We start from the raw sequence: 27,428 nt of genomic DNA, 5'->3' as shown, positions 1-27,428 counted from the left end.
GCTCTTTGGGTCTTGAGTAACTTTTTGTTACTCTTTACATGCACTTTATCTGTTTTTATATCCGCTGGAAGCAGGGAGAAGGAAGGACTTGACAAGGTCTGGCTTGGTCTCAGTCAAATATGTTGTTGCACTTATGAGGCCTTCCATAATTACTTTGCTACTGAGCCCGAGTTTCACATTTTTACGGTGTTCTTATATGCTGTATTTTGCACACAAATGTTACAAGTATATTACTGATGTGATTTTGAAGTACTTATATGGTTATGTGCATAACCAAAATGGTGTTTTAGTCTGACTGACATACATGGTATTTTCAAATGTAGTAACTGCATTTGCTGTGCTCACAATGAAAGTAAACTGTTTTATGGGACTGTGAAAGAACAATGAGTGATCCCATTAAATAGATTTTGAATTGTAACAGCACCTATTGTGTATATGTTAGAACATGTGCTTGCCTACAGCTATATGTAGGATCAACTAGCAGGCCAGTAAAAGAAAGGTGGAAGGATTATTTGAGGGCTTTAAAAAATCCCAAGAATAAATACTCCCTGTCCTTACATCGGTCAAGCTCTGGCTACAATCTGAACATAGATGCTATCCATTTTGTTGCCATAGAAAGAGTACAGAGTCCTTGAAGAAAATAAGTTACTTACCTGTAACTTTAGTTCTTCAGTATTGGAATATTTTATAGATTCACATGCTTGAATCATTCCTAGTCATCGAGATGAAGAGTCCCCGGTATATCAAGACAGCAAGGCAAAGTTAGCATAAACTAGAAAAATAGGCCTAGGCCCATTTCAGTTTTGTAACATATCCAACTCTTTTTGTAAAAGAGACCAAAAGAAGACCGTAGACAATCAGAATACCCCACCTTCTAGAACCCTTCTGAGAGAACCTCCGACCTTCAGATTTTCGCAGCACTAGTGCCATAAACCTAACCATTAAGATCGCAAAAGGTGAGCTTCTCAGGGGAGGAGGGTGGGTCGCATATGAATCCATGAAAGATTCCAGTACTGGAGAACTAAAGTTACAGGTAAGTAACTTATTTTCTTACTCCAGGACTGGAACTTTCGTAGATTTACATACCTAAATCAGAGTTAGCAGTGAGAAGGACATTGTTTTTTACAATTGTCTAAATAAAATATGCACAATGAAGAATAAAAATATAAAGGCAAATTTTACAGTCTCAAACTCTTAATTCATGCCTAAACAAAGCATTTTTAACGATGGGCATTGAAATACAGATACATCTCATAATACACATAAAATGGAAATGAGAAAAGAATAGAGTAAGAAACTAATACAAAAGAATGTGCGATGTTCCTAGAGAGTAAAGGAAGGAGGGGTGAGAAAGAAAGCTCACAGTCATTGAAACAGGTTCCTCAGGACTGCTTTGCCCACAGTGTCACTGCGAGCCGAAGAATCCAAAGCAGTAGTGCTCGGGAAAGATGAGGATACTCTTCCGGGTCGCCGTCCCGGCAGATCTCCTGGATAGGTAGCGCAGCAAACAGGCCTGTCAAGGAAGAGACTGCTCTACTAGAATGTGCACGGACTCCCCCCTGGATGGGCTTTCTAGCTGCCCGATGACAGCATTGGATGGTACAAGAAATCCAACGAGCAATGCCTCGTTTGGTGAGGGGATATCCCTTATGAGGCGCACTATATGCCACAAAGAATTGGGGTGACTTTCTGAAGGGTTTAGTTCTTCGAAGATAGAATTTTAAACAGTGCTGAATATCTAGAAAGTTAAGGACTCTCTCCACTGCTGTTGTAGGCTGCGGGAAAAAAGTCTTTCGAACCAGTGGTTCATTTAAATGAAAGTCCGATGGAACTTTACGGATGAATTTTGGTTTGGTTTGCAACACACGGTCATCCTTGAACTGAAGAAATGGCTCCTGGATAGTGAGAGCCTGCATCTCACCAACCCTTCTCGCAGAGGTCAACGCCAGAAGTAGCACCACTTTCCATGACAGAAGGTTCTGTGTACCAATAATAGCGTGGCCAAGATGGAGCTATGAGGATCGTCCTGCAGGGCTCAGCCTTCATCTTTATGAGAAAAGTTGCAGGAGGAGAATTGGGGGAAAAGCGTAGGCAAAGGTGCCTGACCAAAGCATTGAAAACGCGTTCCCCAGGATCCCAAATGGTGATGCCATTTCCTGTTTTCCGGTGTCGCGAATTGGTCTATGGATGGCTTTCCCTAGAGCCGAAAAGTGTTGTCCAGTATTTCTTGGTGCAGTTCCCATTCGTGGCATGCAGACATGAGCCTGCTGAGAGTATCTGCTGTCGCATTGAAAGTCCCTGGAAGATGTTCTGCTCTTAGCGAAAACCCCATTCTGGATCGCCCACTTCCAGATGCGCTGAGCTTCCAGTGACAACAGAGGGGGCCTTGTGCCACTTCCTTGTTGATACACTGCATTGCATCCTTGGAAGGAATGTTTATAGGGCCAGCAAATTGATGTGGAGAAGACGACTATGTTGCTTCCAACGACCACTGATTTGAAGGTCTTGCAGGAACGCCCCCCCATTTCTCCAGAGATGCATCTGTGGTTATTACTCGCGGAGCAAGGGATGCCAGAAAAGAGACCTTTTGAAATGTTTTTCTGCTGGGTGGCAAGAGGTGGCTTGGAGCATAAGCAGAGTTACTTTGATTATACCCTCAAAAGAACCGCTCACCTGGCGCCATTGTAGGTCCAATTGTTCCTGAAGGGGGCGCATCCGCAGGCAGCAGAAAGGAATCAGGGGGATGCAGGATGACATTGACCTCGGGAGGTACTTGTAACAGTGGACTGAAAGTTACTTTTTTCTTAGGAAGAGTTGAGTCATTGACATTAGTTTGGTTTGTGTCTCTAGTGATGGAAAGGCTTTGTTCAGAGACGTGTCCAATATGGCTCCCAGAAGAGTAGTGCTTTTGGACGGGTGTAGGTTTGATTTCTCCTTGTTTAAGGCAAGACCCAGACTGTTGAATAGACCTGTGCAAGCTGTTAAAGCAAGGCCCCCAAAGGGAAAACCCTGGTGGGTGAGGGTTATCTTAAGAAAACATTTTGTTTTTTTAACTAGATGTGGAGGTCCACTCTGATTGGTGGACGGGCTCTCTTCGGTTCTTTGATAATATTGACAGGAGAACGAGTCTCTCTGCTTATTCCCTCTACCTGCACCTTTGTTCTGAAATATCAGTTAATGGTTGACCAGGATGGGATCAAGAAACTCTTTTCTTTTGTTGTTGTTTTTTAACCATAGGTGCTTATTAAGAGCTGATCTGTGACACATCTCATATCTTGTGGTGCCAATTCTGCCTATAAGCTGCCAATTCTGCCTATAAGGTTGCGTAATTCAGCTTGACCTGGTGTGAACAGCCAAAGGTAAGCAGGTTGGAGCTCTAGTCCTTGAATCACTGAGATGACACACCCATAAAGTTCAGCACTCTAGTCCTCCCATTACGATGAAAATGATGCACACGGAAGTGAAAGTGCATAGGGGTTTTCATTTGAAGTGTGAGATTAAATATTTGAGAAATCCGCGGCCCACTTGGATACATCATGTGAAATGCGATTAACAGGCCAGTGAGTTTCCTTAAGGTTTATTTCTTTTTCTTTATGATGAATGCCCATGAGCTATACTCACCTTAGGATATGTCAATATGGTGCTTTTATGTGGGACAGGCTTGGTAGACAGTGTTGCAGGTACAATCTCACAAGCAAGTGATTCTTGCTGGTTCTAGGGATTGTTCCTGTAGCACTGGCTATAAAGAAAAAGTTACTTACCTTCGGTAACGCTTTTTCTGGTGGATACAGTATCTGCCTGTGGATTCCTCACCTTGTGAATATCCTCCTGCGTGAGCAATATTCAGAAATTCTTTTGTAGCTTTGCGCCGATGTGTACGACGTCATAGAAGCACGGCATCGCACGCAGCTCCGCTGACGTCACCGACTCCATAATAGGCCCACGATGACATGAGTTCCACCCTTTTTTCCGTGCCTTCGAGGCACACGGACGGATCAACAACAGTAGATATACACACCAAGTACATAGTACCAAATAATCAATACAGCACACACAGTGTGTAGTCCATGCAGGAAAGCAATTATAACACATTTCCTTTGACAATAACATATAAACATTACAGAAAATCAGGTATAGAAGAGTGGACAACAGGGAGGCGGGTGGGTCAGGGAGGAATCCACAGGCAGATACTGTATCCACCAGAAAAAGCGTTACCGAAGGTAAGTAACTTGTTTTTCTGATGGATACATCTGCCAGTGGATTCCTCACCTTGTGAATAGAGTCCCACAGCAGTCCCCACTCCCGGAGGAGGGTGTCCACTCTCCTATACCAGAAAATCCTGGAGGACAGAACGCGCAAAGTGGCCGCCCCTCCTCACTTCGGAATCCAAGCAGTAATGCTTCGCGAAAGTGTGGAGCGAAGCCCAAGTCGCAGCTCTACAAATGTCCTTTAACGGTACACCCCTAGACAAAGCAGATGTAGCAGACCTTGCTCTAGTGGAATGAGCTCTTAAAACTTCAGGAGGTTCCTTACCCGCCACAGAGTAGCATATCTTGATACACAAGACAATCCATCTCGACAGCGTGCGCTTGTGCAGCGCCTTGCCTCTTCTGGCTCCAACAAAACCCACAAAGAGCTGGTCATCCACTCTGAACTCTCTTGTTCTGTCCAGGTAGAATCTCACCGCCCTCTTTGGGTCCAAGCGGTGAAGTCTCTCCTCCTCCTTGGAAGGGTGAGGGGGGAGGATAGAAGATAGGGAGGGTAATGGACTGCCCTAGATGGAAGGGAGTTACCACCTTAGGCAGAAAAGCAGCCCTGGTCCTGAGTACCATTCGTTCAGCATGAATGGTCAAGAATGGGGGCTTTGAACTAAGAGCTTGAAGCTCACTTACCCTCCTTGCCGAGGTAATTGCAATCAGGAAGACCGTTTTAAAAGATAACAGTCTCAAGGGACACTTGTGCAAAGGTTCAAAAGGCGAACCCATTAAAAAAGTAAGCACAAAGTTCAAGTCCCATTGAGGCACAAAAAAGGGAGTAGGAGGAAATGTATTCGTGAGACCCTTTAGAAAACTCAAGACCACAGGAGATTTAAATAAGGATGGCTGATCCGGCAGACAGAGAAAAGCCAACAAAGCCGAAAGATAACCCTTAACCGTAGCCATAGCAAAACCCTGCTGCGCCAAGGAGAGTGCAAACTGAAGAATATCGGACAATTTAGCCTTCCAAGGGTCAATGGACTTCTCTCCACACTAAGAAACAAACTTAGTCCAGCTATAAGAATAAATAGATTTGGTGGAATCACGCCTGGCCGATAAAATGACATACACCACATCATGTGAGAGAGAAAAGGAATTCAGGTTGCCCCGTTCAATCTCCATACAGAAAAGGGGGTGGGGGGGGGGGGTGGTGATGAACAGAGTGTCTGAATTAAGCAGACCACTCTTACCCAGTCCAAAGATCAGGGCTTGATCCATCACCGTTATTTATCTCACTGCCCCATCCCAGCTCAGAACCTGGCTATATGCAAATTAGTCTGTCCCTGGCCCAGTGCATCATGGGAACAGGGCAGACCAAACTACCAAGCCAATTCTTCACCAGAAAGGAGACAAGCTACCGGGGACCGGTTTCTGGCATTTCAGCCTCTTCGGCCCGGCTTGCTTGAATCCTGATGGAGCAGCGAGAAAGGGACTCATGTCTGAGTATACCCTGCCACACCTATAGTGGCCAAAAACGATACAGAAAAGGGGGTGGTGATGAACAGAGTGTCTGAATTAAGCAGACCACTCTTACCCAGTCGAAAGATCAGGGCTTGATCCATCACCGTTATTTATCTCACTGCCCCATCCCAGCTCAGAACCTGGCTATATGCAAATTAGTCTGTACCTGGCCCAGTGCATCATGGGAACAGGGCAGACCAAACTACCAAGCCAATTCTTCACCAGAAAGGAGACAAGCTACCGGGGACCGGTTTCTGGCATTTCAGCCTCTTCGGCCCGGCTTGCTTGAATCCTGATGGAGCAGCGAGAAAGGGACTCATGTCTGAGTATACCCTGCCACACCTATAGTGGCCAAAAACGATACAGAAAAGGGGGTGGTGATGAACAGAGTGTCTGAATTAAGCAGACCACTCTTACCCAGTCCAAAGATCAGGGCTTGATCCATCACCGTTATTTATCTCACTGCCCCATCCCAGCTCAGAACCTGGCTATATGCAAATTAGTCTGTCCCTGGCCCAGTGCATCATGGGAACAGGGCAGACCAAACTACCAAGCCAATTCTTCACCAGAAAGGAGACAAGCTACCGGGGACCGGTTTCTGGCATTTCAGCCTCTTCGGCCCGGCTTGCTTGAATCCTGATGGAGCAGCGAGAAAGGGACTCATGTCTGAGTATACCCTGCCACACCTATAGTGGCCAAAAACGATACAGAAAAGGGGGTGGTGATGAACAGAGTGTCTGAATTAAGCAGACCACTCTTACCCAGTCCAAAGATCAGGGCTTGCGTGGAAGGGTATACTCAGATGTGAGTCCCTTGCTCATTGCACCATCAGGATTCAAGCAAGCCAGGCCGAAGACGCCTGAAATGGCAGAAACCGGTCCCCGGAAGCTTGTTTCCTTCCCAGTGTAAGAATTGGCTTTTGTAGTCTGGTCTGCCCTGTTCCCATGATGCACTGGGCCAGGGACAGACTAATTTGCATACAGCCAGGTTCTGAAACTGGGATGGTGCAATGAGCTAAAAAACGGTGTTGGATCTAGCCCTGATCTCTTGACTGGGTGAGAGTACTCTGCTTAATTCAGAGACCCTGTCCATCACCACCCCTTGTTGTAAATAATTTTGTCCACCCTAAGCGTGGAAGGGTATACTCAGATGTGAGTCCCTTGCTCATTGCACCATCAGGATTCAAGCAAGCCGGGCCGAAGACGCCTGAAATGGCAGAAACCGGTCCCCGGAAGCTTGTTTCCTTCCCAGTGTAAGAATTGGCTTTTGTAGTCTGGTCTGCCCTGTTCCCATGATGCACTGGGCCAGGGACAGACTAATTTGCATACAGCCAGGTTCTGAAACTGGGATGGTGCAATGAGCTAAAAAACGGTGTTGGATCTAGCCCTGATCTCTTGACTGGGTGAGAGTACTCTGCTTAATTCAGAGACCCTGTCCATCACCACCCCTTGTTGTAAATAATTTTGTCCACCCTAAGCGTGGAAGGGTATACTCAGATGTGAGTCCCTTGCTCATTGCACCATCAGGATTCAAGCAAGCCGGGCCGAAGACGCCTGAAATGGCAGAAACCGGTCCCCGGAAGCTTGTTTCCTTCCCAGTGTAGGAATTGGCTTTTGTAGTCTGGTCTGCCCTGTTCCCATGATGCACTGGGCCAGGGACAGACTATTTTGCATACAGCCAGGTTCTGAAACTGGGATGGTGCAATGAGCTAAAAAACGGTGTTGGATCTAGCCCTGATCTCTTGACTGGGTGAGAGTACTCTGCTTAATTCAGAGACCCTGTCCATCACCACCCCTTGTTGTAAATAATTCCGTTCAATCTCCAGGGATGAAGGTGTAAGGTCTGGAGGTGGGGGTGTAGAACCTGCCAATCCATCTGAGAGAGGAGGTCTGCCCTGAGAGGGAGACGGAGCGGCGGGCATGAGGAGAGGTGGAAAAGATCTGTGTACCACACACTTCTTGGCCAATCTGGGGCGATCAATATAACTTGGGCCCGGTCTTGGCGAATCTTCCTCAGAACCCGAGGAATCAAGGGTATGGGAGGAAATCGTAAAGGCGTGGAGAGTCCCAACTCAACTAAAACGCGTTTCCCAGAGCTCCTTGCATCGGAAACTGGAGACTGCAGAATGACGGGCAGTGAGCATTCTCGTGAGTGGCGAACAGGTTGTGGTATCTTGGTGATGTCACAGCTGGAATCTGGAACACAGGATGTCCCAGATATACTGGAAGACCTTACCTTATTTCACTGGCGACGATTGGAGAAAACGGAGCGTCAAAGCCTGGAGTCCTGCACAGTGCAGATCGTGGAATCCATTCTTCTTAAGCATCATTTCGTGCTGAAGGGAAATTCGGAGTGTAGCTGGTGTTTCATAAACACTTCTCGGGAAAACCCCGTGTTCAGGCATAAAACGGTGAGAGACTTTGGCAATTTTGCTGCTTTTCCCAAAAGCGGCGTTTTCTGTATTCAATGCGCGAAGACGCGTGACGTCATCACGCTAATACGCAGCGGCCATTTTTAATTGGGAACTAAGAATTTCTCTATATTAAAACGTGGCGGCCATTTTGAATTGGGAAAAACGTCACGCAACGTCACGGCCATTTTGGATAAAAAAACGGGAATCAGCGCGACGATCAGCATTTATGGAGTAAAAGTGTTAAAACCATGGCAAATTGTTATTTTTTGTGCAAATATCAACATTTATGGTGAAAACTTTACAAAAACGTGGCAAAATATTTCTTTTAGATTGACTTAAAAGAATTTTAACAAATGGTTTGAATTTTATTAAAAAAAAGGGGGGAAAAAAGATATTGAGCACTGATTTTAAACAATCTTTATGAACTATATACACTTTTCTTGCCAAGTTCATTTTATTTACTCTATATCATTTGCTATTTTTCCTCACCGTTCAAACCTGTGATCAAATTTTTCTGCAAACAGTTGTGTATATTTTTCAAACACAAACATGGAGAGTCTAACTGCGCCCGCAGCTTTTCTATCTTCTCCTGGGGAACCAATATTGGAATGGAAACGTTGGAAGGAAGGATTCTTTACTTATCTGGAAGCCATTGGTGGTGATGACTATACAAACGAAAACTTGCTATTTTGAAACATTGTCTGGGTGTACGGAAGGAAGAGACATTTTGAAGCATCTTCCACCAATTAGTAATCAAACCGATGATGAGGTGGATGTGTTTCTAGAAGCTATTAAACAAATGGACAAACGTTACATAAAAAAAATTAACGAAGTTGTGTTACGTCACAAATTTCTCAGTAGGGGTCAACTCGTCAACGAGTCGATTGATTCATTCATGAACGATTTGAGAATTCTAGCATCAAAATTTAACTATTCTACATTTCACGATCAAATGCTTCGAGATCAAATGGTGCATAAAGTGGCTGATGTCAAACTTCAAGCTAAGTTACTAGATGCGGAGGATTTAACTCTAGACAAAACTTTGGATATAGCTCATAAATTTGAAGACATGAAGTTGGGTTTGAAAGAATTAGCTGAACAAAAAGTATCTGAAGTTAATGCAATAAAAAAAAAGCAACGCTGATGAATCTAATGCTAGTAAAGCAAAGTACAAAAGTCAGTTCTCTCATGATAAAAAAAGATTATATATGTTTCAAATGTGGAATTCCTGGTCATTTATCAAATGACAAAAAGTGTCCTGCTATAGGTCAAGTATGTAGATGCTGTAGATTCAAAGGACATTACACCAGAATGTGCAGAAACAAGAACAGATTTAAGAACACGAATTCTGATCGAAGAAGTGGAAACGATAAAAGCATAAGAGAAGTCAATTGTGATGATGATGAATATCTTTTGACTGTGTATGAAATTAATACTGATCCTAAAGATGCACCCTACTGTACAGTGAAAATTGGTGGCATTGATGTAAAAATAATGGCTGACTCTGGAGCTAGGCATACTCTCATTGGGGAAGAGTGGTTAAAAGAATTTTCTAGCATTTCTTTATCACCTCCCGATATTAGATTAGTTGGCTATGGAAAAAAAACCATTGATGTTTTAGGATTTTTTGTTACTACTTTGAATTTTAAAGGCAAAACAATTACTTCTAAAGTCTATGTGGCGAAGGATGGTTCATGTCTTAGGTTGGCCTCAACAAAGAGAATTAATGAATAAGTTGGATCCTAATCATCCAGACCAAGTGTTAGGGTATTCTGATCTAATTTTACATATAGAGAGTGATCCAGCAGCAGAATGGGAAAAAAGGTTTCCTAGTGTATTTTCGTCATCAAAACTGGGTTTACTAAAAAATGTTGTACATAAAATCATTCTCAAGCAAAATATAATTCCCAAAGTTCATAAAGTGAGGAATGTCCCTTTACATCTTAGAGAAGCTGTTAAGTCTGAACTTCAAAGACTATGTGACCTAGATATCATAGAGGAGATAGAATCTTCAGAATGGTTATCTCCAGTGGTAGTCGCTCACAAGCCCAATGGCAAAGTTAGGTTATGTGTCGATTTAAGGGATCTGAACAACTGTGTGTGGGTTGATAGACATCCATTACCCAACATTAATGAGATGTTTACTAAATTAAAAGGTGCATCCATTTTTTTGACCCTTGATTTATCTAATGCCTACCATCAGATTGCGTTGCATCAAGAAAGTAAACATCTCACTTCTTTTATTACGTCCGAAGGTGCTTTTAGATATAAAAGAATGCCCTTCGGCTTAATATCTGCATCATCTGTTTTTCAAAGAGTCATGCACAATTTATTCAAAAATATTAAAAATGTTCTATATTTTCAAGATGATATTTTAATTTTTGCTGCTAATACATCTGAGCACACAGATATTTTACACAAGGTTCTTTGTATTTTACAAGACAATGGTTTAACACTTACCAAGGAGAAATGTAAATTTGGGGTTTCGTCAGTTGATTATTTGGGCCATTCGATTGACAAAAATGGCATTTCTCCGAAGCAAAATTTGATTAGGGCCATTGAATCTGCTCCTGATCCTGAGAACAAGGATCAGCTAAGATCCTTTTTAGGACTTGCAGAATATTATGCGAAATGTATACCTTTGTTTTCTGACAAGACAGTACATATGAGAAATCTCATGAAAAAAAACTCATCATTTTTGTGGGATGATAACTGTATAAAAGAATTTGGTGAACTGAAAAAGTGCATTTCTGCTGCTCCTGCATTAGCTACATTTAACACTGCGTATAATTCAATAATTGTATCGGATGCTAGTAATGTAGGCATAGGGGCGGTGTTGATGCAAGATCAAAAAGGTCATTTGGTTAACATTGGTTTTGCATCCAGACCATTAAAGGGAGCAGAATTTAAATACTCCACATTGGAAAAGGAAACACTTGCATGCTGGTGGGGAATTGAGTATTTCCGAAAATATGTTTATGGTACCATTTTCAAGGTAAGATCAGACCATCGCCCTCTGGTTGATCTATTCACAACAAAGGGGTGTGAGAAAGCTACATCTAGGATTGCACGATGGCAATATAAATTGCAAGATTTTCATTTTAAAATTGAATATCTTCCAGGGATAAAAAATATCTTGGCAGATTGTTTATCAAGATTACCAGTCCCTGATGACAATGTGGTTGAAGAAGATAACGATTTGGATAATTAATATGATTTCAATATGTGAGGTGTCTAAGGATTCTATTCAGGAAAAAGAATGGAGATTGTCAAGTGATAATGATTTAATCTTGAAGAAAGTGACTGAATATGTAAAATCATCTTGGCCTAGGAAAGCTGAATTGACAAAAGATATTCTTCCTTTCTTTCAGGTTGCACATGAGTTATCTCTAAAAAATGAACTTTTGGTTAGGGGGTTACAATTAATAGTACCATGTAATTTGCAACAGGACATTTTAGAAATGGCTCATGAAGGGCATCCAGGAATTGCAATAATGAAAAGGAAAATTAGGAGTGAATTTTGGTGGCCAGCCATGGATAAAGCAATAGAACGTAAAGTTAGAGAGTGTTGCCTAAGTGATAAATCCCAGAAAACTGTTACTCATGAGCATCTACCAGTGTCAAGGCCGTATTGTGCATGGAAATCCATCTCATTGGATATTGCAGGTCCTTTGTGTTTAAACAAGAACTCAGTCTATGCCATCATTTTTGTTGATCAGATGTCTCAGTGGCCTGAAGTAAAAATTGTATCTAACGTGACTTCTAAGGTAGTTATACAATTTTTAAATGAAATTTTTGAGAAAGAAGGTTTTCCTGAATCCATCACAAGTGATAATGGGGTACAATTTGTTTCTTTGGAAATGAAAGAATTTTTACAACATCATGGGATTATTCACAAACGTGCATCGGTTTATTACCCACAAAGTAATGGTATTGTGGAAAGGTGGATTAGGGTATTTAAAGAAGGTTTAAAATTAGCAATGTCTCATGGGAAGGATTGTAAACAAACTGAGTGAAATATTGTGGTGCTACAGAAATACTCCTAGAAGTATGAATGATCTAACCCCTTGTAAAAAAATGAGAGGTAGGAAATGTACATTCAATATGTATCAATCTTGGATGAAAGACCTGTTTCTTGAAGAAAAGGATAAGAGGGGTAGAGTTGTTCAGAGTGGAAATGTGAAAAACTCTCTTATCAATGTCAATGACTGGGTTAGAGTAAAAAAAAGTAGGTTTGTTAAATCCGTTGAATCTAAATTTTCAAATCCATTGAAAGTTCTTCGAGTTGGGCGTCAGGTTGTGGAATTATCTGATGGTAATGTGTGGAATATGTCCAAAATTGTCAAAATTCCACAATGGTTATGGCCTGATGTAAAATCTGTTTCTCACAAGTTATCCAGATCTGCAAATAACAGTAGGAATTGGAGAAAGTTCACCAATACATGTGATGGTTCTTCATCTGATCAACATGTGCAAAGATATCGTCAACGTCCTGCATGGTACAAGGATTATTATGTGGATTGTTGATCACCGTCTGTTTGTTATTGATATTGTGTAATTTCTTTTCCTGTACACCTTAAGTTTTCTATTAGTTTCTATTTGGTTATTCTATTCTCTTATTTTGTTAACATTGTTAAATTGCTACGAAGGGGGATGTGTGGTATCTTGGTGATGTCACAGCTGGAATCTGGAACACGGGATGTCCCAGATTCCAGTGGAGACAGTTTAGACCCAGGCTTTTATATATGAACATCTTATTAACCTCTATCAAATAAAGCTCTATAAACATCAATATATACTGGAAGACCTTACCTTATTTCACAGGTCCACCTGAGGAGTCCTCCACGTCCGAAAGACTTGATGAACCACCTCCGGATGAAGCCTCCACTCGTGGTCGGCTGAAAACTGCCGACAGACTGTCTGCACGCACGTTCAGCAGCCTGGCCAGATGATTTGCCATCAGACAAATCTGATGATCCTGAACCCAGGACCAGAGACGCAGAGCCTCTCTGCAGAGACAATGCTACCCTACTCCTCCCTGCTTGTTTACATACCACATCGCCGTCGAGTTGTCCATAAGGACTTGCACCGACTGACCGCGAAGGGAAGGAAGGAAGGCCTTGAGTGCCAAACGTATCGCCCGTAACTCTAGAAGGTTGATGTGAAACAACCTTTCCTCTGGAGACCAAAGACCCGATCTCCAGTTCCCCCAGATGAGTACCCCACCCTAAAGTGGATGCGTCCGTTATCACTGTGGCGACCAAGGGAGGTAGCTGAAAAGGCTTTCCTTGAGACAGATTGCCTTCCACGCTCCACCAAGACAGATCCGCCGCAGCTTCTCTGGAGATCCTGACTGACTCCCTGAGATCTCCGTTGTGCTGATACCACTGCTTGTGGAGGCACCACTGGCGCGCCCTCCTATGCCAGCGTGCATGGTTGACCAACAGAATGCAAGAAGCCATCAGACCGAGCAGACGAAGGACCTTCAGGACTGGAAGACCGCAAACTGGTAGTGTTGCGAACCCACTGTGAAACGGAGATACTTCCTGAGCGACTTCAGGATAGGGATGTGAAAATACGCATCCTGCAAGTTGATCGACACCATCCAGTCTTCTTCCAGCAGCGCTTGAAGAACCTGTGCAAGGGTGAGCATCTTGAACTTCTCCTGCTTCAGGTAAAGGTTCAAGACCATGAGATCCAGGATTGGACGAAGTCTGCCAGCCTTCTTGGGGATCAGGAAATACCGGGGGTAGCATCCCTGACCTTTCCTGCTCCCGAACTACCTCTATCGCACCTTTTCTTAACAGTGCCAGGACTTCCTCCTGCAGGAGCAGCAGATGGTCCTCCATGCAAAAAACTTTGGCAAGGAGGGTAATTTGGGGGAAATTCCCGAAAGGGAAGAGCATACCCATTCTCTACGAGATTGAGAACCCAAAAGTCTGATGTAACCGATTCCCAATCCCGCAGAAAATACTTAAGCCGGCCCCCCACAGGACCCGCATGATCCGGAATGGCGGATCTAGGGCTGCTTTGCTGTTATAGGAGGGGGGTGGGTAGAGAAAGAGGAAGAGGATGCCTGACGTCCCCGAGGACGAGCTCTCAGTCTGCCCCTGTAGGATCTATACAACAGATTTTGTTGCGGATGTTGTGACTGCTTATAGGGACGAAAAGAAGATCTTCCAAAGCCTCTATACCTTTTGTTCGCAGATCCTCTAGTTTGCAAACCCAAAGACCTGGCTGTTGCCCTGCTGTCCTTGAACCTCTCCAAAGCAGCATCAGTCTTTTTATCAAAAAGGCCTGAGCCATCAAAGGGCAAATCCATTAAAGCAGCCTGAACATCTGCAGAGAACTCGGAAGTTTTCAGCCAGGCAGCTCTTCTGGTGGCAATCAAAGACCCCATGATCCTAGCCACTGAATCCGCTGTATCCATTACGCTCTGTATGACCTGCTGAGCAGCAGCCTGAGTGTCAGCAAGCAGCTCATTAAAATGTTCTGTCCTCTTCAGGAACTTTAGGGGTCAGTTGCTTTACAGTATCCATCAAGGCATGGATATAACGAACCAGAAGGCAAGTGGCATTCGTAGATTTGAGGGCCATACTTGCTGATGAAAAAACTTTTTAAGCAGATTGGTCCTGCTTTTTTGAGTCCTTATCACCAGGCACCTGGGGAAAAGCACCTGTAGATCTTTTAGAACATGCTGTCTGTATGACTAAACTCTCAGGCAAAGGATGAGAGGTTAAAAAGTCAGGGTCCCCAGGAGCCACTCTATAACGCCTTGCAACGGCCTTAGAAACCGCAGGAGCCGTAAGAGGCCTACTCCACACTTCCAGGATAGGATCCGTTAAAGCATCAGTAAAAGGAAGCATAGGTTCCAGTACAGATGAGGGAGAATGGAGGACTTCAGTCAAAATGTTTGATTTATACTCCGCAGTGGGCAAATTCAAATTCAGCAGATCCGCTGCCTTCTTTATAACCACATGGTAGGAAGCCACATCTTTAGAAGGAGCATCCGACACCGAGGCTAAATCCCAATCAGGGGACAGTTCCAGTCCACTTGCCTCTCTTAAATCATCAAAATAGTCCTGTTTCTTGAAGCTCACCCTGTTCAACCTCAGCTTTCCTATATCTTTGCTCCTCCAACAGGCGCTGGGCTTCACGCCTCGACCTCTCCTTTCAGAGTGACGTCGTCTGATCCGGAATCGACTCCGAAGGAGCCGGCGTCGAACACGGAGCCGGAGTCTAACTCCGAGTCGGAAGATCATGCCGAAGATCTCGAGGTCGATCCGGAGCCGGTGAAGCAGGAAACTGCATTGATTACTTCGGCGGCGCCGAGAAATGCCAAGGCGGTGTCGGCGCCAGCATAAACGGCAAGAACGTTGCCGGAGCATAAGCTTGGGGAACTCCCAAATTGTATGCTAACGGACCCATGGGACCAGCCGGTATTCCAGCGGGGTACATGGCTCTCGCATAAACACCATACATGGCATTTAAGAACTGCGAGGGGTCCTGTCCTGGAAAAGGAGGATACGAACCCACCCGCTGCTCTCGAGGAGGCTGCACCGGAATAGACTCCTCTTATTCCTCAGGTTGGTGAGCCGGAGTCATCGAGCCCTGAGGAACGGGAACCTCTTCTTCCTCCCGAACTGGAGACCGAGAGGGAGCCGGAGAGGGATTCGACACCCGAGCCGGTGAATGCTCAGGCGACTTTAAGGGCAAGGCCTCACCTTCCGGAGAAGGAGAAGGAGCTACCACATCCTTTCGATGCCGTCTACTAGGCGACTTCGCTCTTGAATCCGACTCCTTTGCTGAATGGTGCCTTGATCCATGCTTCCTCTTCTTATGTTTCTTTTTTGTAGATCTGGAAGCATGCCCCGATGACGATTTCGAAGCCGACCTCGAGCAGGACCTCGACCGCCGCGATCGCGACCTTGAACTCTTCTTAGCCTCTTTACCTTTTAATTTGGCAACCAGGAGCTTAGCCTCACGTTTACAGAGAGCTTTTGGATTCATCTTCCTACAGGAATGACAACTCTGGACGTCGTGATCCGAACTCGGGCACCATATACAATCATCATGCGGGTCCGTGATTGAAATCATCTTCCCGCATTCACCGCACGGCTTGAAACCAGTCTTCTTAGTCGACATCACGACAGGAGTCAGAAACACTCGAAAAGACACAAAAAACCACAATAGTAACAAAGTTACTACCAACGCTACAGAGGATCCCTCGAAAACCGTTAGTGTCGACGACGCGGAAAAAAGGGAACTGATGTCATCATGCCGACGTGGGCCTACTATGGAGTCGGTGACGTCAGCGGAGCCTTGCGCGATGCCGTGCTTCTATGACGTCATCCACGTCGGCGCGAAGCTACAAAAGAATTTCCAAATGTTGCTGCCGCAGGGGGATATTCACAAGGTGAGGAATACAATGGCAGATGTATCCATCAGAAATAAAGTACCTCGCTTATTTTTTAATTATTGAACATGAGTGAGCAATATCAAATAAAGGTTCCATGGTGTAGAGTATCATTGGTCAAACTTGAAAAGCTAGATAGTTGAAGCAATAACTAATTAAATATTTACTAACGTGAGATTATCTGAGTGTTCCATGAAAAGCGAAGACAATACAAGATGTATTAATAAATAGTATTAAACCATGGTGATGAACTAAATGGGGGCCTGTTGGGTGGCTTAATTATTTCATTTTGGGCATGCTTGGGGCACTGGGAAATTGCAACTTTTTCTTAAAATGTTTCTTTAATGGAGATGCATAGGGAATCAATATCTGCTGTCCTATGGGCATGTGAGATCTTCTAAATGGAAAACAATTCACTGTAATGAATTTTACTTTTATTCCTTTCAGAATTTTTTTCACCATACTTAAAGTTCATTAATCATTGAAAAATAAATTGAGGGGCATCATTGCATTAGGTATATATAATTTACTTATTGCACTTTTTCGCACTTACTGGCACGAGATCAGTGTACATTGAGAATCGGTCACAGATGCCTTGGTGTTCTACACTAATTAGATTGGAAATTCACACCTAATGGTCTTCACGTTTGGTGTTGGGTTTTGGTCACTATTATGTTCTCATAGATTCTATTTCAATTTGACTAAATAGAAAAATGTATGTTTGCTGCTTTTGACTATAATGTTACGTTTATCTGTATTATTTAGTATTCTTGTTATTTTTCGGCATCTTCTTACTTTGGATAGTGTATTATTGTGACATTTGGTTAGTTTTAAGATAATCATTCTGTTGGCCCTGAAGAAACAATATTTGTAACATCAGTCGCGAGTCACGAATTGGACACTTTTTTTCTTGCTAATAAAGAAGACATTATCAAAGAGCAATGAATGTTTGAAAAAAATAATTAAAGAGCTACTCTTTTCTGGCTTTAAAACAACCTGTCAAAAGACATACACCTACCTGGGGCACTTATTGTATTATCCAGCCTCCCGAATGGGAAGGCGCCAGGAAATAAGGGCTACCCTCCAGAATTCTATAAACTGCTGGCCTCCATCCTTGCCCCCATCCTCACACGATTATATAATTCCTTCAGCGAATCAGGCACTCTGAGACAATGCAACTGACCACCATTGCGGTCATACCCAAACAGGGTAAAGACCCAACACCGTGCACATCATACAGACCTATCGCTATATTTAATGTAGATGCAAAGATCTTCACCACGATCCTAGCAGCGCGACTAGCCCCAATGATGCAGAGTCTCAATGACCCAGATCAGGCCTGCTTTATTCCAGAACGTAACTGCAGCAACAACACATAGAGAATATGCCATCTACTAGACAAGGTTCAGGGAACGAAGACTCCACCACTAATATTTTCCATGGATGCCGAGAAGGCGTTCGATAGAGTGCATTGGCCTTATCTGAAAGCCATCCTACAGCTTGTGGGCATGGGACCCCGATTTATAAAATGAGTCTTGGCTGGATAGGCAGCACCCCAGGCAATGGTGCAGGTTAATGGGGCTATGTTGCAGGCTTTCCTTATTGAACAGGTAACTCGACAGGGTTGCCCCCTGTCCTCGCTCCTATTTACACTGTATCGCGGAGCATGTCAGGGCAAATGCGGGGATAGTGGGAATGAAGATGGGGGGTAGGGACAATAAGGTGGCGCTATATGCGGATGACGTCTTGGTGCTCCTGACAGACCCCCTCCAGGCTCTATCGAGGCTCGCTCTGGAGGTGGAAGCCTTTGGAGTGGTATCCAGGTTTAAAATGAACGCACAGAATTCGCAGCTACTGAACCTTACGATCCCAGCCACGGAAGTCGAAATTCTGAGGAATCTCTACCCTTACCCGTGGGCCTCACAGGGGGTGACTTACCTGGGCCTGCACATACACCCTACGGTTCGGCAAACAGCAAAAAACAACTATGGCTGCCTGCTGGCAGAACTGGAAAAATGGAAGGACTATACGCTGTCCTGGCTCGGGAGGTTGGCAGTAGTAAAAATGACACTCCTGCCTAAGACACTGCCCCTTACACACACCCCCCCCCCATTTCAGGTGCTGCCCAAACTACAACATATATTAGACCGCTACACATTTGGGCAGGGAAAAGGGCGCGTATCTCCAAGAGACTGACATATTTGCCACCTACTTGTGGAGGACTTGGCCTTCCAAACCTAAAACACTATCAGGCGGCACGGCACATCTGTCTAATATATGGTAGAGTGGCATAGATCCACAACGAAGAAGAACTGGTGCTTAATCGATCACGCTATCACGGGCATTCATATATGGAAGATTCCTTGGCTCCCTAAAGTGCATCGGCCTCAGGTGGTATACATCTCACCTATACTCCTTGCCACGATCAGTGTCTGGGACGCAGTGGTGGTCTCGAAGAAACTCTCCACGAGGCTCTCCCCACTGACCTCCATCATGGGAAACCCGGATTTTCCACCAGCTTTACACGGTTCAGCATATATGCCATGGCAACAAGCAAATTGTAAGAGGGTGGGTGACTTTTTGACCACTCAGGCCCCATGTTCTTCCGGCACAAACAATAGGGGTATGGGTTGCCATCGTCGGCACAATAGCAGTATGCTGTGATTCGACACTGGGTCACGCACCCAACAGTAAAACCGTACGCAAGCAGGCCCCTCCTCCCGTTTGAGAAATGGCTTTTCACTAGACACACAGACAAGAAACTATTATTAGATATACACGCCTTCCTAAACACATCGCAGTCACAAGCTAAAACAAAAGCACATGCGAGGTTGAAAGAGTGTGGTTGGCAGTTTACACAAAAAGAGTGGTTAGACATACATAAACGGGCTAACACATCGGCGCGCTCAGCCACGGGCAGCAGAACGCTACTGCAGATAGTTTATTACTGGTATTACACGCCCGAACGTACAGCACATTGGAAATTATCCTAAAGGCTGTGATGACACAGGCACATTGAGGCATATCCTATGGCACTGTCCTAAAATACAGACATATAGGCAGGAAGTCTTAAACGCTGTAGATGAAATGTTTGATACAGAGGTCCCAGAGTTACATTCTCTTGGGACTCCCCAACCCATTAACGTATCCTCTTGAGTCCCTTAGAGGGTGTGTAATCCCACTAGCCTGATTTGCGGCGAAACAGGCCCTGTTGGACCCGTGGGGCGCGGATATAGCACCGAGACATGCAGATTGGCTGCACAGGTTATGGAAATTGCGAGGAATGGAAAAGCTCATGGCGGTAGTAGAGAATCAGTTGCCGCACTTTGACAAGATGTGGGGTCCCTGCATTCGTTATCTCAGCAGGGAATTCAGAGCTAAAATGCCCGATTTATCCGCATTTGCTCTGCCTGATACCCGAAGAACCCACTGACGCGGAAGCGCCCGTGGGATACGAAGGACGTAGGCGTGCTCTTTGGCAGCATTGATATATAGATGGCCTTTAGATACGACATCAACAACCATTCGTTTGACAGCCTGCAGGCCCCTCTGCACTAGTAGAACTCCCCCTTCCCCCCTCTTTTCCTTTGTCTTTTCCTATTAAGGATATGCTATTATTTTTCCTTTACAGATTTGCATACTTTAATTTTGTGTATTTGCATATTTCTTGCCTCACCGGCCTGTGGATGTAGGTGAGGAGTATCTGTAAGGTATTTTCTGTTGCAATTGTTTCCTGAATTCTTTATTATTGAATTCTGAAAATCAATAAAAAGTCTTAAACAAAAACACAAAAAAATCTTAATAGCTGAAGCAGTAACAGAGTACAAGAAAGACATGGTAGCTAAATAAAATCACTAACGAGAGGGGGATTTTAGCTTTGCTAAACAATACAATAAAGGAATTCGCTCAAAACATTAAGGCACCTTGGTGCTCCAAATCCTTGCAAGATGGCAACAACACTGCAGCGTTCAACAACACTGGATGCCCTGAAAGAGAACCTATGCATCATCCTGCCAAATCAGAAGAGCCTTTAGCGTTTCTTGAATGAAGTTGCAATGAATGGTACCAAAGTAAATAGACAGACAGAAGGCACTGCCTTATGCCAGTGACAGAACACAAAACAAGAGTCAGCATAGACATAACATTTTCTGATTATTTTGGGAGGCTTTAAACACACAAATAATGCTTGCTCACTCCTAGTTTTATAACACAGTACATAGTACATACATGGATCTACCAGCCCATCTGCATACCTGTTCTGCCAGCCAGCCAATGTGTTTGACCTCTCTGGTACTGCCTGCAGGACTGCCTGCATTGAGCATGGCACTGAGTTCTGCCAACACCTGTGGGAGGAGAGCCATGATATTGGTGTGGATCGCCATGAACCAAGAGTGTGCAGTGGCACCATCCGCAGAGCGAAGGACAAGGGTGTTCCTGCCGTCAGGTGAGTGCAGCTCTATTAGCCTAAGGTGAAAGAGACAGACATCGTTAAGAGAGAGAAAACAATGTTGTACAATAAAATTCAACACTAGAGTTAGATACAAAATACACTTGTACGATTATATATACCAGAATTCTGCATTCACTTTTCTGATGTTTCAATGGCCAAGCATTTCAGTGTCCAATTTCCTTGTAGACCTAACCAAAAATAAAAGTCATCACATCCTTCCTGATCTGTGGCTTAAAACTCTATAAAGTAGTGTTTGGAGAAACACTCGCCTCCTTCATAAAATTCTTAAACCCGCCAATTAATATCTGTTCAAAGTAGCCAAAATAGTGAGGACACTTAAATTTAAACAAAAAGAAGATAGATTGTGTAGCAGTATGGGTAAGCCAGGTGAGCATAGACCACACAGCCAGATAGGCTTATCCACTGGCAGACGGTGAACTAGAATTTATGGAGCTAATAGTAGAGAACACAATGAAATGGACACAAAGGAAAAACAGCGATTACCTCCCCTCCATTGACCCTAAGCAAACCTAAACAAGAAGAGGGGCAGTAAAGCTCTGTCTCTCTGTCTCTCTGTCTCTCTGTCTCTGTGTACCAAATAAAGAATTCATGCCCATTAAGCAAAAGATCTTTGTTTAGGAGTGTGTCAGTCTCCAACCATTACCTAGCAATCAAGATCAATGTTTCAATCCCACACAACGGGACTTTCTAGAAGCAGTACCACAATATCAAAGTTGCTAGCGAAATATGAATGAAGGTCCCCTAAAACTATAGGAAAATACTACTCTTCCTGAAGGGTGCATTATTATAATACATTCGAGACCGTTTAAATAACAATTTATTCAAACAATAAAACATAACAAATACACTGGGGGAATTAACTATAAAGTTTATCTAGCACAGCTTTGGGAAACCCTGATTCAAGGCTCCTCTGCCCTCCATAAACCCTCTTTACCTTCATCACCTTCATCTTCTAACATTAGACCTCTTCCACCACATCGTCTGCATCCGAGCAGTCAACATTTGTAGGAAGAGTAAACTCAAGAAGCTCCTGTAATGATTAAGGATTCCTGTATAGTAAAGGTTGTTCTAACATACCTCTACTTACATGCTCCAAGGAGTGCATTGTCAGCAATGGTGGCACCTACATGAGCAACACTCAATTCAATTACAAGAGGCCTCTCACTGTAATCACACACTTGCTTAGTGGGCAAATATAATACCAACATGGATATACAAGACCCCACTATGTTAGATACAAGTGAGCGTTTTATAGTGCTATGAGAACAGGCTCTTTTATATTGCACCGGGCAGCCCAGAGTTATGGTAGCACAGAAAACAAAGAGTACTAACCTGCAGCCCCAAACAAAAAGAGTTTTTACAATCTTTCAACACCCAAGCTGATTCTCTGCATCTCTAATGTGCAACAGAAGACCCTAGGCTTTAGGGCCTTGAAAAGAGAGCAGGTCCCCCTGTCCTGATGCTACCAACTCTCAGAATCATTGGGTAATGTATAGAAGAAGCTCTAAAATGACATGCATGGATGCATCTTGGAAAGTGCTGTAGTAGACAAAAAGGCCTCGGTCCAAAAAGTTCTTTGTAACAGATAGATGCAAAAGAAACAATTGATGGACGGAATGCTGGACAATGCAAACAATCACCCCCAGTCACAAAGATCTGGGTTAAATCTATCATTCTTTTGCTCAGCACACCACTCCAGTTTGGACCAAGTCATATGCAAATCAGCCTTGACCCTGTTCTTTATGGGAACAGAGGCATTGAAATTAAATTCTTATAGCGACCAGTAAACAGTGAGACTCTTTCAGATGCGGCATGACTGCACCCTACCACAAGTCCGTCACCCGCATTCTGGATGAGTACAGTTTGCCCAGAAAATACTCTGGAAAACTAATACGCAGTGAAATGCCATAATCCAGATGCAAAGTGATTGCTTTCTGGACTATGGTTTTGGGACAGTCCACAGGTATAAAATGAAGAATTGTTTTTAGTTAGGACAGGAAGGTTGGTGATGAGTTTGAGGTTGTTGAGATCGTTGGGGGTCCGGCTTGTTTTTTTTAAGAATAGTGGTGGCTTGGTCGACTTGGAGAGAGTCAGGAATAAGCATCCTGAAGAGAGAGAGGTGTTGATGATTTTGGTCCAGAACAGGTAGATGATATAGTAGATGTTCTGTACTAAGGAACAGGGGATCTATGATGTGGGCTTCAAGTTAGCAATTATTTTGAAATTTTCTCCTTCTGTCACAGGTTTGAAGTCTGTCCAATTAACCTTGTTTTTCAGTTAAAGGAGATCATTATTTGCTATATTTTGCTTTTTTGGGGCCCTCCGGTCTTGGGGGGATAAGTGTAGTTTGTTGTTTTGTTGTGTTGAAAAGCTCCCTTGGTCGGATCTTCGCATGGTCGAGTTAACTACGAAAGAAAGTGGCTTTTTTCCCTGGAGAGGAGTTTCTCATAGGAGAGCTGTTTAGATCTTAGGAGTGAGAGGTGGGCCAGTGAGGGTTCTGTCTCCATAACCTTTCAGTTTAAGTTGTCTTCTTTCATTGTCGAGATCGAAGTTGAACCAGGATCTGGATTGGATTTTTCTCGATCTGTTTAGTTTGAGTGGTGCAACTTTGTCAAGAACATCTGTCAGCGCTGAACTATAATGGGCAGTGAGGTCATCAACAGTGTGAAGGAAGAGTTGCGAACAGAATTGGACGCTGATCCTGGATTCTATCTTCGTTAGTAGGATATGCTTGATGCTCCTAGGCCAGTGTGAGGGTTTGTTGGATAGGGCTGGGAAGGACATGGTGTGTTTTGAGACGGAACAGTATTTAATGGTGGTCTGACCAGTCGATGGACAAGATTAGAATGAACGGAGACAAGCTCATTTCTAGTAATTATTGCGTCTACAATTGAGCCTATATTGTGGGTCTCTTCATTACAGAGTAGCTTGATGTCATTGATTTCCAGTAGGTTATTAAGTTTTTGGACTGTGGCATCTTCTGTCATTCTAGTGCATATTGAAATCACCCAGGAGCACGTCATTGGAGTCATAAAGGTAGAACTGAGTTATTAGGTCAGTTAGTTCCTTGGTGAAGAGTGTGCGATCACCAGGTGGGAGATAGAGGGTGGGGAGTTTGGTGGGAGTGGTGCCTTTTGTTTCGAAGGTCGAGCAGTTCGAGGTCTCCAAGGTGTTAAGCTGGATTTCTTCTTAGTGTATGATAGCAAGTCTGCCCCCAATTATCACTGGTCCATCCCTTCTGATGATGGAGTAGCCACCTGAGTGAGCAAGTCTAGTATTGGAGTTGAGTGCTTAGGCCAACTTAAGTAATGCAATGTCCATTTCTTCCCCAAGTATTATTTCAGAAATTTCTATAGCATGTTTCACTGCAGTTCTGCAGTTTAGGAGAATACAGATTAGGGAGCTAGGGCCATCCTTAGTAGAGAGCAGTGTTTGGATGGTGATGTATTGAGTGGGTGGTCTGGGGTTTTTGTGTTGTATGATTTGCTGAGTAGTTCTGCTTCTATTGAGGATGGGGGTTGAGCACTCGGTAGGGTCTGTAGGACAGACAGCTCATTGGTTTTGGAGGTCTGGCCGGTGAGACAGCTGACTGTTGGAGATCTTTTTGAGGAGTCAAGTTCTCTATTGTCTGGGTGGAATAGAGTGTTAACTTGGCCTGGATCGCAAGGTAATTTTTCATGATGGAGAAGTCTTTAACTAGAAAATTACGTTTTTGTTCTATTCGGATCAGTAATAGGGTAGGAATGTTGATGGGGTTGCGTATTCCGTAAGTGGGTTGAAAGGCGGTGGGTCCTGAGTTGAAAGTAGGCAAATGATCTTTGACGGAGGAGAGGGAAATGACATTGAGGTAGGAAATATGGAGCCTTTTTTGGGGGGGCTGGGTGGGTTCTGAAATGGGAGCCTGGGTTGTATTTGAGGTGGGCTCAATGATGAATGTTCTTGAATTGGGGCTGGTGCTCTTGTACCCAATGTGTGCGACATGGGACTGGGTTTTGATAAAGTCATTATTTGTGGTGGGTGTAGTGGGTATAGGACTGGAGCTAGCTTGACTTGGGTGTGTGTCAGGACGGGCAGAAATGGTGCAGAGTGTGGCAGTGGAGTAGTGTAAACGAATAGGTTCTGGGCAATATTACCGGGGTGGGTAGGGAATCAGATCTGGTTGTGTTAAAAAGGCAAGAAGTGCCTATCGATAATGGTGAGGTGACAGTCTGATGCTTGGGTTAGTATGGTCACCGTAGTGAAGACAAATATGCAGAACTCTCCTCTTAAGTTTTGGGAAGGAGTAGTAGCGAGTTTGGCCCCATAGGGAATTTTGATTGCTTTCGTAATTTGAAGGTGGAGAAGGAAGACAATCCTCCATTTTGCAGGGCATTTAGAGTAGAAAATAGGTCAGATTTGTGTTGCCATTGCTCATGCTGTGGTATGTATCGACCATTAGCGTTTTCGGAAGTTGCTTGAGTAGGTTGTGTTTGAATTTTTTTCTTGCATTATTTCAGAGATATTTTGGGTCTATGAGCAGTGTCTTGGGGTTTAGGGTAGAGGCAAGTCATAGAGTCCCTGTTTGACAAGGGGCGGGTTGCACTGTAAATTATAAACAAATGACCATGTTTAGGGTCAGAGTTCCAGAGGGCCTGGGTAAACGGCTTAAGGGCAAATTCATGGATGATTGTCCAGTAGTAGATTATGTCTGGAAGGACTTAAAACCATTGTGGGGAGAACATACAGCTGTCTCTTGTAGAGCCTTGCAGACCTAGGTTGCTTGCAATGTTATTGTTGTAAGGAGAGAGCCCTCACACTAAGATGGCTGCCCCTTGTTAGTCATATTTATACTGCACATTTATTGTGTGAGCCAGCAGGGCAGTCCTCTTGTACTGTCGAATTATGGGAGGTGTAGATCTCCCAGTTTCTACGTGAAGAGGGGGGCTGTAGGCGGAGTGTCTTTCTCCCAGTTTTAAAATGACCCTGAGCCTAACAAGTCAATACGGGGGCCGGCTCTCCCCTGTTAGAGGCTGCTAGAGACTCTTTCGCATCGGGAACCTTTTGCCTCGGACTGCACTCCATTGCAGGCCATAGCTTGCACCAGGAGGCAATCGGGCACCTCAATAATTAGGCAGCACCGGGGGCCTCAGCTCCTAGGCCTGATAGCCGGCGTTGCTAATCAGCAATGGGCCTCGCCACGCAATACAGCCTGGAGTGCTCTGGTCAGCATCGGCAGTCTCTGGCCTGCTTGTCATACAACAGTTGGCTTGATTGCTTCAGGGTGAAGTGAGTGGGTCCAGTCATGCCGGCAGAGTGACCCAGGACAAATAAGTAGTCATTGGAACTGTATTCCATCCACAGTTACAGTTCTCAGACAGTCTAAAGACCAAAAACGTGTGTGGGACTCACTGTACACACAGCCTCGGGTGAACAGGGCGGTAATGGCCGCCTCAGCCTTTGCGGCAGGCGGCACAGGTGGTCCCCTGCTTACACTGAGACAGTATCTCACACATCTGTAGTATAAATGTTCTGAAGGAGAGGGTTGCCTTGGGCAGCTCACCCTTCACGGAAGTTAGCAGTTGTTTGTACATAAAATTTAGTTGATGCCACTAAAATGGGTAGTCAAGCTCAAGGTGGCCTTGGGCACACCCGGCGGCATCTGGGACCTCCGCTCTCATGGCTCAAGAGTGATACGACCTTGGGTTCCCCATGTACCTATGGGGATACTATGCTGTATAACCATCTGCCGGTCAAACACTCCGATCGCCATGGCCGCCAACGTGTGCAGGTCATGAGCAAAATGGGTTGCTCACCTGGTTCACTTGGTCAGCTTAGGCTCCGTCGCCAATGGGAACTTGGTTTTTGTGGACAGCGGTTTTCAGGATGTATCCGGGACTGTCGATTCAGAGCAGTCGGGTGCAGTCTGTGCTGCTGCCCCAACTGGTTAGATCAGCGGCCGGTCTTTTTTTCCAGATGGCAGCATCAGCGGGCAGCTCCGATCCAGTCTGGTATATAAACAGTCTACATTTTTCCGCTCTTCCATCTTTGGTTGGATTTTGTGTGTTTGTTTCATACACTAGCAACAGGATGGCCAATGGCTGGGCCAAACTGGGGATTTGAGTAATTCTTGATTCCTGGCCTGCAGCTTCTTAGGTGAGCTCCTCTCAGTTTGCCATCTTGAATAACACCAATACTAATATTAAGTTGTGGAAGAGTAGTACCCGGTCAAAAGAATTTGCATACAGGAAAACCTCACTGTATGCTAAGTTGGGGAAGAGTAGTACCATGTTGTGAGAAGTTGTGTGGGGGAGTCCCCTCTGGGTGCGATGTGGGGGAAAAGTAGTACAATGTCACGAGCGGTTGCAAGGGAAAGTATCTCGTCCAGTGAAAATGTTGTAAAGTGTAGTACCCCGTGGTGTTGTGGATGATAGT

At 44.3% G+C, this 27,428-nt stretch overlaps 1 protein-coding gene across 1 annotated transcript in view; it reads right to left on the bottom strand.

The window, feature by feature from the left end:
• SNTB2 (syntrophin beta 2) overlaps positions 1–27,428 on the bottom strand; it is a 266,934-nt gene that overhangs the window by 80,622 nt on the left and 158,884 nt on the right. Inside the window, exon 3 of the mRNA XM_078669183.1 lies at positions 20,800–21,010. Within this exon, the coding sequence (XP_078525309.1) occupies positions 20,800–21,010 (211 nt within the window). The remainder of the gene's footprint in view (positions 1–20,799; positions 21,011–27,428) is intronic.

This window comes from Lissotriton helveticus, chromosome 12 (genome assembly GCF_964261635.1).
Source record: "Lissotriton helveticus chromosome 12, aLisHel1.1, whole genome shotgun sequence".
Classification (NCBI taxonomy): Eukaryota; Metazoa; Chordata; class Amphibia; order Caudata; family Salamandridae; genus Lissotriton; species Lissotriton helveticus.
This window is presented reverse-complemented; position numbering and strand designations above follow the sequence as displayed.